Raw genomic sequence first — 16,029 nt, 5'->3', positions numbered from 1 at the left:
CCATTTGGTTGGAGGACCAGCTGCTTCGCTCGGTCCTCCAGACCCGCCCCTCTCTTTCTATTGTTCCGGAGCTGCCGTCAATCACTTTTGATCATCGTGAGCTGGAGCATGCGCAGTGCCGATGCTGGTCTCGGCCGGGAGGTGGACGCTCCAAACCCCAGTAAAAAGTTTCCGGGCCCGGGTTTGCATCGAGCTGCGGCCTGCTCCCGGTGACAGGCCTGAGTTACCGGCCGCCGTCTTTATAGAGGCTGCAAACCCGCAGCGGGCAAAACATCAGAGATAGAGTTTGTTGTGAAACCAATGGGATTTTGTAAAACAGGAGGTCAGGGGTTACAGTCAACAACAACAACTTCTATTTATATAACACCTTTAACATCAGAAATCATCCCAGTCAACTGCACAGCAACATTATAAAACAAAGTGAGACACCCAGACACAAAAGGAGATATTAGGACAGGTGACTAAAAACTTGGTCAAAGAGGTGAGTTTTAAAGAGAGTCTTAAATGAGGTGGAGACGGGAAGGTTTAGAGAGTGAATTTTATGCTTAGGGCCAAGGGAACTTAAAACCATGGCGGAGTAATTAGAATTACTCAGAGTGAATGGGAGGCAGAGCAAAGCCGGGGCTCTAGCTCACAACGCATGCGCCCCCCCCCCCCCCCCCCCCCGGGCCTGTCTCGGGGAAAAGCCCGAGGATCAGAGCTGTGCAGATATCTCAGGGGGTTGTGGGGCTGGAGGAGATGTCAGACACCGGGAGAGACGAGGCCATGGAGGGATTTGAAAACCAGGGTGAGAATTGACTGGGAGCGAATGCAAGTCTCGGAGCAAAGGGATCATAAGGGAAAGGAACTTGCTGTGAATTAAGACAAGGGTAGCAGACTTATGGATGGCTTTAAGTTTACAGAGGTAGAATGTGGGAGAGCAGCCAGGTGTGAAATAGAATTGTCGAATCGGGAGGTTACGATGGCATGACCGAGGTTTCAGCCCCAGACGCACAGACACAGGAGAGAGGCCGGATAATGTAACGTAGGTGGAAACAGGAAGTCTTAGTGATAGCACAGACAAGAATCCAAAGATGTGCAGGTGAGGTGGATTGGCCATGCTAAATGCCTTGGTGTCCATAAAGGTTAGTTGGGGTTACGGGCATAGGGTGGAGTCGTCGGCTTAGGTAGGATTCTTTTTCCAAGGGCCGGTGCAGACTCAATGGGCTGAATGGCCTCCTCCTGCACTGTAAAGTCATTGATTCTATGAGGTCAGAAGCTCATATTGGGATCGAGTGTGAAACCAAGTTTACAAAGAGATTGGCTAAGTCTCAGACTGTTGCCAGGGAGAGGGATAAAGTCGGTATGTCAGGAATGGAGATTGGAGCAGGGACTAGACAGTGGATTCAGTCTTCTCCATATTTGATTGAAGTTATTTAGTCAGCAGGAAGAGAACCAGAATGAGCCGTGCGTCTGATATCTGGTATAACTTAGTTTGAGAGGGAGAGGAAGAACGAAGGAAACCGTGGAAGATTTGGAGAAATGACCTTCGCGATTGTTCATCAAATCTCCACGTGGTCAGTTCTGGACACAAAGTTAACATCTGTTATTCTGTCTGCTCAGTCAGGGTGATTCAGATTAATGTCTGTCACAAGTCATGGATGAAGTGACTTATAAAGCATTTTCTGACCTCTAATTATATAACTTTGGTAAAAGGACACAGAAATAATGATCGAATACTTTATTTGGATTTCAGCCCCAGGGAGGAGGGAGTGTGTGTGGCACGGGGATTTACTTTGGGGAAAGAAGAGAGAAACAAATGTTCCCCAGGAACTGGAATTGTCTGTTCTGAATTTCTATCCTGTACTGATAGTGTGACCTTTGGAAACTCTTTTTACCAGGCTTTAAGAGAGGATTTTCAGACAGGAAACACAAACCAAATATCACATTAAGATCCGACAGTGTCACTCAAATGATCAGAATCATAGAATTTACAGTGCAGAAGGAGGCCATTTGGCCCATCGAGTTTGCACCGGCTCTCGGAAAGAGCACCCTACCCAAGGCCACACCTCCACCGTATCCCCATAACCCAGTAAGCCCACCCAAACACTAAGGGCAATTTTGGACACTGAGGGCAATTTATCATGGCCAATCCACCTAACGTGCACATCTTTTGGACTGTGGGAGGAAACCGGAGCACCCGGAGGAAACCCACGCACACACGGGGAGAACGTGCAGACTCCGCACAGACAGTGACCCAAGCTGGGAATCGAACCTGGGACCTGGAAAGCAATTGTGCTAACCACTATGTTACCATGCTGCCCTTGAATATCAGGACCTGAATATCCTCAGACTATGAATGTGGAATGAAAAATGTTTATTCTGTTGGTGGGAAAATATTTCAAACATCAGTGTGACTGGAAAAGCACCGAGACACACACGCACCTGAGTAACTGTGTTCCAGTGAACTGACTGTGGAAAGAGCTTTAACCAGTTACAGCCTGAAAAAATACACCATTCACTAAGGGGAGAAACCATACACGTGTTCTGTGTGAGGACCAAGCTTCACTTGATTGTCTAAAGAGGAAACGCACAAAGACACTGACTCCATGGAGATACCGTGGAAACCGTGGGGTATGATTTTCGCCTCGGGGGTTTCCAAAATGCGAGTGGGCCTGGGTTCATATCCCAGACGAGCCCTGCAAAGTGCTTGACTGGGGAGGTGATGGTGCAGTGGTATTGTCACTGGATGAGTAATCCTGAGACCCAGCACAATTCTCTGAGAATGCAGGTTCAAACCCCACCACAGCAGATGCTTCATTGTGGCTTGTATTTGAACTTGAATCCAATAAATCAGGGCAACACGGTAGCACAGTGGTTAGCACAGTTGCTTCACAGCTCCAGGGTCCCAGGTTTGATTCCTGGCTTGGGTCACAGTCCGTGTGGAGTCTGCACATTCTCCCCGTGTCTGCATGGGTTTACTCAGGGTGCTTGTTTCCTCCCAGTCCAAAGATGTGCAGGTTCGGTGGAGTGGCCATGCTAAATTGCCCTTAGTGCCCAAAAGGGTTAAGTGGGGTTACTGAGATAGGGTGGAGATGTGGGCTTGAGTAGTGTGCTCTTTCCAAGGGCCAGTGTCGAATGGCCTCCTTCTGCACTGTAAATTCTATGATTGTGGAAGTTAATGTTCAACAGTTTAGTGAGAATCAGGTCAAAGGGTAAGTCTCACAGACAAGATTAGCTCTGAGAGAGCATGATGGGAAATAACGGGGAAAGATGTGAGTTCAGAATTTGGATAAGAAAGGACTTTTGAGGCAGTTTTACTGAGTGGTTTCATGGAAGACGAGCAGCAGAATCAGCTGATCGGATTGTTTCAATGGGTGGGGTTTTCCAGCCTTGCCTGCTGGCTGGATCTTCCAGTCCCACAGATCTCTCAGTCTGCTGTTCCGGTTCATTGGTTGTCTCATTGAGTTCGCTGTAGGCCTCCTGGGGTCTGTGGAAGAACTCTCAGAGCCTTTCGCCTGATGAATTCCCTGGAGCGGAAAAACATCTTCTTTGCAGCCTTCAACACGTCATCGATGAAGACAAACATCTTGCCAAGGCCATCCCCACACCCCCACTACTTGCCTCCAAACAACTGCGCAAACTCAAACAGACCATTGATTGCAGCAAACTACCCAACCTTCAAAAGAATAGCGACAACACCACACAACCCTGCCATGGCAACCTCTGCAGGTAGTGCCAGATCATCAACACGGGTCCCACCATTACACGTGAGAACACCACCCACCAGGTACGCGGTACATACTCGTGGGACTCGGCCAACATTGTCTACCTCATACGCTATAGGAAAGGGTGTACCGAGGCGTGGTACATTGGCGAGACCATGCAGACGCTGCGATAACGGATGAACAGACATTGCGCAAGAATGTTCCCTACCAGTCGGGGAACACTTCAGCAGTCAAGGGCATTCAGCCTCTGATCTTCGGGTAAGCATTTTCCAAGGCAGCCTTCAGGACGCACGGCAGCGCAGAATCGCCGAGCAGAAACTGATAGCCAAGTTCCGCACGTGTATGGCCTCAACGGGACCTTGGATTCATGTCGCATTACATTCACCCCCCCCCCCCCCCCCCCCCCACCATCTAGCCTGAGCTTGCAAAATCCTACCAACTGTCCTGGCTTGAGACAATTCACACCTCTTTAATCTGTGATTATCCCTCTCTCCAGTCGCACCATCTGAACCTGTAAAGACTTAATTACCTGCAAAGACTTGCATTCAAAGTATCATCTCGCATCATTGAATTTTTCAATATATGTGTTTGTGGAACCCACCTCTTCATTCACCTGTGGAAGGAGCTGTGCTCCGAAAGCTAGCGATTCGAAATAAACCTATTGGAATTCAACCTTGTGTTGTAAGACTTCTTACTGTGCCCACCCCAGTCCAATGGCACCATCACATATCATTAATGAGAGGCATGTAATGCTTCTGCCAGTTTCGAACCAGGCACCTTTCGTGTGTCACGTGAATGTGATAACCTCTACTCTACACAAACAGCCGACAGCACAGTACCCAATGGACCTGTGCAACGTTCAACTGCACAGTCTTGCTGCAGCTTTCAATGGTTCGGCTGGGAGGCCAGGCCACTTATTGCATGAAGACAGCTGTTCGTTGAAAACAGATGTCTCAACTTGTAAGACCATAAGATATAGAACTTCTACTGAACTGTAGCATTTGTTCAGCAAATATCTAACGGAACAATGCTATCTGTTCAATCATTAATGCATCATTCTTCCTACAGAAGATTTCCCCCAATTTTACTCAATATGTTGTGTTATTCAATGTTGTACATCAGTATATTTATTTGTTATATATGACTTCATTTTGAATTGAATAGCTCTCGAGTCTTCACTCTGAAATATATACCATTAAATTGCAAACATGACTGGCCAAGAAAGCATATCACTGGGTCATACAAATCCCATGAATCTTTGTTGAGATTGACCACAGTCAGCTTTTAAACAAAGTCAAATATCGTTAAATAGAAGTGAATTGAGAATTAGGTGTTGCTTACATGGCTCCTCTGTGTTTTGGTGTGAAACATTCTGCGGCCTAAATCCCGTTCATGTATAAGAAAGGAGAGGTGACAGCAAATCCGCATTGAGTCTGGATTTCCTCATCTCCCTGAGTGGCTTTTCCTATTTCTCTATCATTAAGGGTGATTTAGTTAAATCTCTGCTATTTCCTCTAATTCAGTTACAGTATTGTTTGTGTCGGTCTATATGAGCACACATTACCGTTAGAAATGTTTTGGATGGTGATTAAAATGTTAATCTGCATCTACAAAGCCATTAAATTCTTTCGTAAACTGAGCAAACTGCCAAGATCCGCACTTTGTGTTTTCATGTATGGAACGATCTGTCTGGACTGTACGCAGAACAATGCTTTTCACTGTACTCGGTACACGTGACAATAAATCCAATCCAATCAAAGAGACAGTTTCTTACTCGTCTTCAGATTGAACAATGAGCCTTCTTAAAACGTATTCATTCATTGGAGGTGGGTCACTGGCTGGGCCAGCATTTACTGCTCATTCCAATTGCCCTTGAACTGCGTGTCTTGTGAGGCTATTTCAGAGGGCACTTACAAATCAACCACAACATTGCTGTGGATCTGGAGTCACGTGTAAGCCAGGCCACGTAAGCAGAGCAGATTTCCTAAAGGACATTAATGACCCAGATGGGTTTTTACAACAATTATTGGACTTTTCATTTGAGACTTTTATTCAATTTCAGTATCTATCACAGGCAGATTCAATCCCAGATCCACAAAGCATTAACCTGGGTCTCTGGATTACTAGTCCAGTAATAATACCATTACACCACTGCCTGGCCCACATAGTCTTGGCAGACTATGATGTCTTGTAACTTCTCAAAATTATAAAGGAATTTAGCTTTTCAAACAAATTCTGATAGCTCTGCAGATTCTGGAAACATTTTGGTTGATCGTGTTATTTTCCAAAATAAAGATCTAGTCTTTACAAGATAATTACCTAATACACCAATTGATAATGAATGTTCACTAATGAATAATCATGAATTGTTTCTTGCTGTGAAATCAATACATAGTTAATGTAGAAAAGGACAGAAGGTGAAATGGCTGCAGGAAGCCACATGTTCGAGGTATAAAAGGGCTTCCTTGATCTTGTTACTAATGACAGTGAATACACTTTGAAAATAACAATTTTTAAACGAAATGTGATTACACATGCGTACTTACAGCTTCCTACATTACAACAGTGAATATGTTTCAAAAGTACTCCATTGACTTTCAAACACTGTGGTACAACAGTGGTTGTGAGAGGTTTTATAGAAATGTATTTGAAAAATGAAAATCGCTTATTGTCACAAGTTGGCTTCAAATGAAGTTACTGTGAAAAGTCCCTATTTGCCACATTCCACCGCCTGTTCGGGGAGGCTGGTACAGGAATTGAACCGTGCTGCTGGCCTGCCTTGGTCTGCTTTCAAAGCCAGTGATTTAGCCCTGTGCTAAACAGCCCGTTTGTTCTAATTGTTCGCAAACTAGGATACATTACACTCGGTGTCCTCACCAAAATTATTGATAAAGATTGAGTCTTAATTTTGTGTAATAATGACATCATTGACACCATTTTGAATACTCTGTGAAACTTCAGCCACACCATATGCACAATTATTTGTTGTAAAACACAGCGAGTTGTTGTGATTTCGAATGCACTGTCTATAAATGATGCTGAAATCTCATAGGACTGTTGCTTCCAAAAGGGAATTTGATGCATTCTGAAAAGGAAAGCAAAATAGTCAAACTTTGTGATTCAATGGGTCACTGTACAAAGAGCTGGCATGGGAAAAATGGGCCAAATAGACTCCTCTGTGCTCTAGGAGCCTTGTATGCAGGTAAAGCAAGTAATAATGACCTGGAACCTACTGCTTATGAGGGTAAGGGATGCAGAGGTGACAGAGGGATTTCAACACAAAATTGGATGGGCACGCAGAGAAATAAACCTTCAGGAATTTGGGGATAGAACGGGGCAATGAACAGACTGGCTTCCTCCACAGGGAGCCGACATGGTCTCAAAGTGCTGAATGACCCATTCCCCACTCTCCAGATGCTGTGATCTCGGGAGAGAAATTCAGCTGCTCCAGTCATTGCAACTGACTGGAGTCCCTCATCTCTGGTGACATTCTCCTAACAGTCCTCTGCACCCTCTCTCAGAACGTCACATTTTTCCTAAAGTGTGGGGCCCATATATAGGGTTCCAATCTAAAGGGATAGAATTGAAAAGCACAGAGGAAATGTTCAACTTGATGAGAACCAGGGTTCGACTACACTGGGAGCTCTGTCAACATTGGTGATCTCCATTTAGAAAAAGGAAATAGAGGCACTGGATAAAGTGCAACAAAGATTCATAATATACAGAACTGAGAGCATTTAACACTAAGGAAAGGCTGGGGCTGCTTTTTTCTGGAAAAGAGAAGACTAATGGGTGACCTGATGGAAGTCTTTCAGATTATGAAGGGATTCAATAATCCAACAGGAATTTCAGTGGAAACCTCTTTACCCAGCGAGTGGTGAGAATGTGGAACTCACTCCCAAAGCGAGTGGTTGAGGTGAACAGCATGAATCCATTGAACGGAAAGCTAGATACACACAAAAGGGAGAAAAAATAGGAGATGCTGATGGGGGCGGGGGCGGGGGGGGGGGGGAGAGAGAGAGAGAGAGATGTAGAAGGGTGGGTAGAGGCTCATGTGCAGCATCAATACTGACACAGACCACAGATAACCTCAGCCGGTATGGGAATTTAACCTGTGCTGTTGATGTCACTCAGCACAAACCAGCCAACTGAGCTAACCGATCCCCATGTAAATCTGTAATAATTCCTTAAATATTACTGATTGTCTGTCTCCCACCATACTATTTAATGTAGTTTCCCAGTGCACCTCAGATAACTTGCCCCTCATACCCTGATAGTTTTCTTCTGCGAGAAGCACCAAGATAAATTAAACAAAAGAGCCATATAACCACCATAGCCCATCTTCATGGCAATGTGGCATGATTTTGGGGCTTTCCAAATAGAAATGGTAATAAAACATCGTCTAACCTCCACACCCCCTTTCACTCTTTGATCCTTGTGAAATGTTAAACCAGATATTCGCAAGAAGGCTCAGAGAGAATCAGCCCACTGGGGGAGAAGTCGTGAGACCGGCCAGTCCAGCAGGAAGAAACCCTCTGACCATCCCCATTGACCAACAGAATGAACAAACTGCAGTCCTGGATGTATTTGAGAACAGAAACAATAACAGCAGAATCCAATCCCTGTAATCAGTTGTGAACTTGTTGGTGTCTCAGGGAGTGCGATGAATTACAAAATTCCTTCGCATATTGAGAGCAGGTGAATGGCCTCCTCCCCAGTATGAACTCCCTGGTGTGACTGCAGATGGCATAACCGAGTTAATCGCGCAAATAGACGTAAACTGGTGTGAGATAATCAGGATTATGGAGACATGGCTGCAGGGTGACCAGGGATGGGAATTGAATATATTCAGTATTTAGGAAGGACAGACAAAAAGGAAAAGGCAGTGGAGTGGCAGTGCTGGTTAAAGAGGAAATTAATGCAATAGTGAGGAAGGATATTAGCTCCGACAACGTGGAATCTGTATGGGTAGAGCTGAGAAACACCAAGGGGCAAAATAATTAGTGGGCATCGTATACAGACCCCAAACTGCAGTGGTGATGTTGGGAATGGCATGAACAGGAAATTAGGCTGATTGTAAAAGTTTCTATAGGAATGTGAAGAGAAAAATATTGGTCAAGCCAAATGTAGGTTCCTTACAGTCAGAAACAGGGGAATGTATAATAGGGGACAAGGAAATGGGTGAGCAAATAAATACATACTTTGGTTCTGTCTTCACAAATGAGGGCACAAATCAGACACCAGAAGTGTGGGGAACGCAGGATTTAGTGAGAGGGAGGAACTGAAGGAGATCAATATTAGTAGAGAAATAGTGTTGGGGAAATTGATGGGATTGAAGGCTGATAAATCCCCAGGGCCTGATAATCTGCATCCCAAAGTACTTAAGGAAGTGGTTCTAGAAATAGTGGATGCATTGGTGGTCATGTTCCAGGATTCTATAGACTCTGGAACAGTTCCTGCAGATTGGAGGGTGGCTTATGTAACTCGACTATTTAAAAAGCGAGACAGAGAGAAAAGAGGGAATTATTTACCAGGAAGCCAGACATCGGCAGTGGGGAGAATTTTAGTATCCATTATCAAAGATTTTATAGCAAAGCACTTAGAAACCAGTGGCAGGATCGGACAGAGTCAGCATGGATTTATGAAGGGGAAATCATGCTTGACAAATCTACTGGAATTCTTCGAGGGTATAACTGGTAGAGTTGATGAGGGGGAGCCAGTGGATGTGGCTTTTGACAAAGTCCCACAGAAGAGATTAGTGTGTAAAATTAAAGAACATGGGATTAGTGGTAGTGTATCGAGATAGATAGAAAACTGGTTGGCAGACAGGAAACAAACAGCAGGAATTAATGGGTCTTTTTCAAATTGGCAGGTGTGACTAGTGGGGTACTGCAGGGATCGGTGCTCGGACCCCAGATATTCACAAGATATATTAATGACTTTACTTTTCAAATTTAAAGTACACAATTCTTTTTTTCGAATTAAGGGGCAATTTATCGTGGCCAATTCACCTACCCTGCACATCTTTGGATTTTGGGGGTTAGACCCATACAGCGAAGGTTTACCAGACTGATTGCTGAGATGGTGGAACTGACGTAAAAGAGATTGAATCAGTTAGGTTTGTATTCGCTGGAGTTCAGAAGAATGGGGGATCTCACAGATACCTATAATATTCCAACAGGACTTGACAGGGTAGATGCAGGAAAGATTTTCCCGATGGTGGGAGTGTACAGAACCAGAGGTCGCAGTCTGAGGATACGGGGTAGACCACTTAGACAGAGATGAGGAGACATTTCTTCAACCAGAGAGTGGTGAGCCTGTGGAATTTGTTACCACAGGAAATAGTTGAGGCCAATACATTGAATGCTTTCAAGAAGCAGTTAGATATAGCACTTAGGGCGAAGGGATCAAAGGATATAGTGGGGAAAGCGGGATTAAGCTATTGAGTTGAATGATAAGCCATGATCATAATGAATGGCAGAGCAGGCGCGAAGGGCCAAATGGCCTCTTCTGCTCCTATTTTCTATGTAATCCCTTCCCACACTAAGAGCAGGTGAATGACCTCTCCCCAGTGTGAACTCGCTGGTGTGTCTGCAGACTGGATAACTGTGTGAATCCATTCCCACAGAGGGAGCAGGTGAATGGTTTCTCCCCAGTGTGAATTCGCTGATGTCTCTGCAGGACGGATGAATCAATAAATCCCTTCCCACACTGAGAGCAGGTGAATGGCTTTTCCCCGGTGTGAATTCGCTGGTGTGACTGCAGACTGGATAAATCACTGAATCTCTCCCCACACTGAGAGCAGGTGAATAACGTCTCCTCAGTGTGAGCTCGCTCATGGTTTCGCAGGCTGGATAACCTGGTGAATCCATTCCCACACTTTGAGCAGGTGAATGGCCTCTCCCCAGTGTGAACTCGCTGGTGTGTTTTCAGACTGGATAAATCACTGAATCTCTCCCCACACTGACAGCAGGTGAATGACGTTTCCCCGGTGTTAACTCGCTGATGGCTCCGCAGGTTGGATAAAGTACGGAATCTCTGCCCACACTGAGAGCAGGTGAATGGCTTCTCCCCAGTGTGAACTCGCTGGTGTGTCTGCAAGCTGGATAACTGTGTGAATCCATTCCCACACTGGGAGCAGGTGAATGGTCTCTCCCCAGTGTGAACTCGCTGGTGTGTCTGCAGGTTGGATAACTGAGTGAATCTCTCCCCACACTGAGAGCAGCTGAACGGCCTCTCCCCAGTGTGAATTTGCTGATGCTTCAGCAGGGCGGATGAATCAATGAATCCCTTTCCACACTGAGAGCAGGTGAACGGCCTCTCCCCAGTGTGAACTCGCTGATGTTTCCGCAGGGTGGATGAAACAAGAAATCCCTTCCCACACTTAGAGCAGGTGAATGGCCTCTCCCCAGTGTGACTGCGTCGATGAATCTCCAGCTTTGATGGGAATCTGAATCCCTTCCCACAGTCCCCACATTTCCACGGTTTCTCCATGTTTTGGGTCTCTGCGTGTTTCTCCAGATTGGACAATCAGTGGAAGCTTTGTCTACACACAGAACATGTGCACTGTCTCTCCTCACTGTGAATGGAGTTATGTTTTTTCAGGCTGTGTAACTAGTTGAAGCTCTTTCCACAGTCAGTTCACTGGAACACTCTCACTCGGGTGTGTGTTGTGTGGGTCTCGGTGCTTTTCCAGTCACACTCACATTTAAAATCTTTTGAAGCCGGCAGATCGGACAAACATTTCTCCTTCTCGCCGATGATATTCAGAGCCCGATGATATTCAGATCAGAAGGAATTGAGTGAGTTTGTCACATCAAGACATGGCGTTTGAGATTTCTACCTATAATTCCTCCTCTTCCAATATCCTTTAAAAACAATTTATAAAAGTAATTGTTGTTAGTACAGATAGAAATTCGGAACAGACAATTCTAGTTCCTATGGAACATTATTTCTCTCTCGTTCTCCAAAAGCTGTAAATCTCCACCCCACACACTCTCCGTCCATTCTCACTCTGCTGTATCTAATATTCACCCTCCCAATTCTCCTGAAGGTGCTGATTCATGTTGACTGACAGATCCAAGCTCAGCTCACTGCTTCCTGACCAGGACACAGAGATTATAATAGGAGCAAGAGTAGGCCATTCGGACCACCGACTCTGCTCAACCATTCAACGAGATCCTTTAGGATCTACCTCAGCACCATTTCCCCACACAATCATATATCCCTCGATATCTTCAATATCTAGAAACCTGTCAATATTTGTCTTGAACATCCCTGATGACTGAGGCTCCACATTCCTCTGGGGTAGAGAATTCCAAAGCTTCACCACATCCTCGAGTGAAGACATCCCTCCTCATCTCAGCTTTCTCTCTATTTTTCTATCTGTTCCCCATAACCCTTAATTCCATTGTCAATAAAATATCTGTCAAACTTGTGCTTCAATATATTCACCCCCAGATACAACTGGTCCCTGTGGAAGAGAAATCCAAAGACTAACAACCCTCTGAGGGAAGAGATGACTGGAAATCTATAACGTAGCTACAGTCTTATATTACAAGAAGAGAAATAATAATACATTTACTTTATTACTGAACCGTAAATAATATATCCAATCTGTACCATGTAACAACACTGGACATATCTCTGTCCATTATTAATTTAATTGCCCTGAAATGTCAGCCATCTCCTGGGAACCCACCCCATTAATTGTGAACATTAGGAAAGAGACAATCCTTTTTTAAAATAAATTTAGAGTGAACAATTCTTTTTTTCCAATTAAGGGGCAATTTAGCATGGCCAATCCACCTACCCTGCACATCTTTGGGTGGCGGAGGTGAGACATTCAGACACGGGGAGAATGTGTAAACTCCACATGGACAGTGACCCGGGGTCAGGATCGAACACGGGTCCTCGGTGCCGTGAGAAAGCAGTGCTAACCATTGCACCACCGTGCCACTAGAGATCATCCTTTTAGTCAGACACTAAATGTGTCAGCCTGTTAAGGAGATGGGTGGGAAGAGTTGAAAACACATTGTGGAGCTACGAATCTTCATGAAATATCCCCCCCCCCCCAATTATAATAATCTTTATTGTCACAAGTAGGCTTACAATAACTCTGCAATGACGTTACTATGAAAAGCCACTGGTCGCCACACTCCGGCGCCTGTTCGGGTACACAGAGGGAGAATTCAGAATGTCCAATTCACCTAACAAGCACAGCTTTCGGAACTTGTGGGAGGAAATCGGAGCATCCGCAGGAAACCCACGCAGACACGGGGAGAACGTGCAGACTCCGCACAGACAGTGACCCAAGCCGTGAATCAAACCTGGGACCCTGGTGCTGTGAAGAAACAGTGCTAACCACTGTGCAATTTCATATGGTTCCAGTTTGGGCTCAAATCATCAATGACGACTCTGATCTTTGCCAAGGAAGGGAACACCGGGAGGTCAGCGGGGAGGATTCACAAACCCCCAATAAGACCCATTGATTTTATTGTCAGTCTGCAGACAGGAGCTGGAGAACTGAACCCAGGCAGAGGAGAGGGAGGGAGAAAACTGGGGGAAAGAAATGGTGCAGATGGTGTGATGGGTTTGGATTTCAGCCCAAGGAGGAGGGACGGGGAAATATGTTCCAGAGAAACGAGAATTGTCTGTTCAGAATTTTGATCCTGGACTGACAGTAATGGCTTTTGTTTTTTTAAAATTAAAATAAATTTAGAGTACTCAATTCATTTCCCCCCCCCCAATTAAGGTGTAATTTTAGCACCCCCAATTCACGTACACTGCAGATTTTTGGATTGTGGGGATCAGACCCACGCAGACACGGGGATAATGTGCAAACTCCCTACAGACAGCGACCCGGGGCTGAGATCAAACCCAAGTCCTCGGCCAACCACTGAGCCACCGTGCCTGCCCCAAGTGATGACTTTTGAAAATGAAATGAAAATCGCTTATTGTCACAAGTAGGCTTCAAATGAAGTTACTGTGAAAAGCCCCTAGTCTCCACATTCCGGCGCCTGTTCGGGAAGGCTGGTACGGGAATTGAACCGTGTGCTGGCCTGCCTTGGTCTGCTGTAAAAGCCAGCGATTTAGCCCAGTGTGCTAAACCAGCCCCTGTAAACTCTTTTTACAGGATATTACAAGGGAAGGATTTACAGATGGAAACTCAAATCAAACTTCACACCAAGATTTAACAGAGTCACTCCATTCATCAGGACTTGAATATCATTGGCCTGTGAATGTGGAAGAAATGTTCTGTTCTTTCTGTAGAAAAAGATTTTCTGTAAAAAAAAAATTAGAGTGCCCAATTATTTTTTTCCGATTAAAGGGCAATTTAGCGTGGCCAATCCACCTACATTGAACATCTTTGGCTTGTGGAGGTGAGACCCACGCAGACATAAGAACTAGGAGCAGGAGTAGGCCATCTGGCCCCTTGAGCCTGCTCCGCCATTCAATGAGATCATGGCTGATCTTTTGTGGACTCAGCAAATGTGCAAACTCCACAGACAGTGACCCGGGCCCAGATCCTGAGCGCCATAGGCAGCAGTGCTAACCACTGCGCCACCGTGCCGCCCCGAGGGTTGTGAGTTTCCGACATGGGTCTTTGTGTAACTGAACAGAGCCGCCTTACATTGAGTCAGACTTACATTGAGTTAGTGGGATCCAGGGATCAGGATTTGTTTCTGTTTCTTTACTTCTCTGTTGCTACTCTAATCATAGGTATCTGGGTCTGTGAAAACCGGTGTAATGGAAGAGCAAGTTACCCAGGACAAAGGGTAATGCAGTTTGCTGGCCAGGTTGCCTCCATTCTGAGCAATGTGGAATCAGTCTTGAAAATAATGCCCCCTACAAACATGGCGGCCGCACATGCGCTCAACTGCTCATTGTCCCGAGTAAAGATGGCGGTCGTTACCCCGAACCGATCACCGGACCCTCCCGGCCCCGCTCCGTGAAACGGGGGACCCAGGAAGTGATTTTTCCAGGTATGGGCTTGCACAACATGTTTAGAAAACTTTTCCACACACCAGCCAGACCTAACGCTCCCTGCGTTCCACAATATTCCTCTTACCCGTTGTCGATCCGAAATAATAGCTTCTCTCCATCGCCATTACCCGCACTGCGCATGCTTCAGTCGAAATCCCACACGTCCTCGTTCACTCTGATTGGTTGGAGGACCAGCCACTCCCGGTCGGTCCTCCACCTCTTTCTATTGGTCCAGAGCTGCCGTCAATCACTCCGTGGGCATTGTGATATGGAGCATGCGTAGTACGGCTCACATCCCGGGACAGACGCTTGTTTGTCTCATTACCAGGCGGGAAGGAGGTGGATAAGTGGAGGCAGCGTTCGGGGCAGTGGGTGGGAGTGGAGGCCTCAACACCCCCAATAACAAACTAGCGGCACCGCCTCAACACAACACAATGGCAGCTGCCGCTTTCTCCCGGTGCCAGGCCCCAGTGAACAAATGTGGCTTCAGGAAGGAAATGCAGCAATGGATTTGTTCAGGAGAAATTATCTTTAACTCACTTTACTGATCCTGGAGCAGGAGGAGAGAGTGGGGGCAATTTCTATCCTCCACCCACACTGATGGATTTTGAAAACTCCGTTTACAGTGGGTTAAAAGGGGAGAATTCAGAGGGGAAAGTCAAATGAAACATCACGAAGAGCAGGTCCAATTTATCAGGGCCTGGATATTATCACCCTTTCAGTTTAACCATTGAGTTGTTACCACTCTTATTTTAAAAAAAAGTTCTTCCTCACATTCCCTTGTATCTCTTCCCATAATCTCAAATCCGTGTCCACTAAGCCTTTAACAAATAATGGGAACAGCATTTCTTTATCTCACCTAATCTATTAGAAACTTGTACACCTTGATCAATTCTCCCTTCAATGTACTTCATCCGAAGAGAACAACCCTAGTTTCTCCAACCTAACACTGCAACTACAATCCCTCATTCAGGTAAATCGCCTTTGCACGCTCTCAAGGACCCTCCCATCCTCTACAATGTGTGGTGATCACTGGTTTGCACAGATCCAGATGTTCTGTCTTCCTGTCCATGATGTTATCATGCACCAACAACTGCGCAGTGACATCACCCCTGTGCCCCAGGTACTTCCTCAACTGGGAGATTTTTCTCTGACTCCAGAGCTACTGATATCTTTCCAGCTGCAGGCTCCAGCAAGAGAGTTTATAATTGAAAACAGTGAAATTGTTCTCATGGTGAGCATTTTCGTCCATCCCTCTACAATGTAGAGTCTTTAGTGCTGAGCCCTGTTCTCTGTCAGAGGTTTCATGGTTCTGGGGCTGGTGTGACCTTTTACA

The 16,029-nt window shown here is 45.6% G+C and overlaps 1 protein-coding gene across 2 annotated transcripts; it reads right to left on the bottom strand.

The window, feature by feature from the left end:
• Nucleotides 1-5,739: 5,739 nt before the first annotated feature.
• LOC140419609 (uncharacterized) lies at nt 5,740-14,881 on the bottom strand. Of its 2 annotated transcripts, none has more exons than XM_072503534.1 (2): nt 14,779-14,881; nt 5,740-11,575 (listed from the first exon to the last, which is right to left on the bottom strand). In XM_072503534.1, exon 2 carries the CDS (start codon nt 11,199-11,201, stop codon nt 10,251-10,253), a length of 951 nt encoding a protein of 316 aa, XP_072359635.1. In that variant the 5' UTR covers nt 11,202-11,575; nt 14,779-14,881; the 3' UTR covers nt 5,740-10,250. The 2 variants fall into 2 exon arrangements, with proteins under 2 accessions (XP_072359635.1, XP_072359636.1); XM_072503535.1 differs by having other exon boundaries at nt 14,735-14,829.
• Nucleotides 14,882-16,029: the final 1,148 nt, after the last annotated feature.

The sequence above is a fragment of the Scyliorhinus torazame genome, chromosome 5 (assembly GCF_047496885.1).
Source record: "Scyliorhinus torazame isolate Kashiwa2021f chromosome 5, sScyTor2.1, whole genome shotgun sequence".
NCBI classification, from domain to species: domain Eukaryota; kingdom Metazoa; phylum Chordata; class Chondrichthyes; order Carcharhiniformes; family Scyliorhinidae; genus Scyliorhinus; species Scyliorhinus torazame.
The sequence above is the reverse complement of the archived record's forward strand: the minus strand, read 5'-3'. Positions and strand labels throughout refer to the sequence as shown.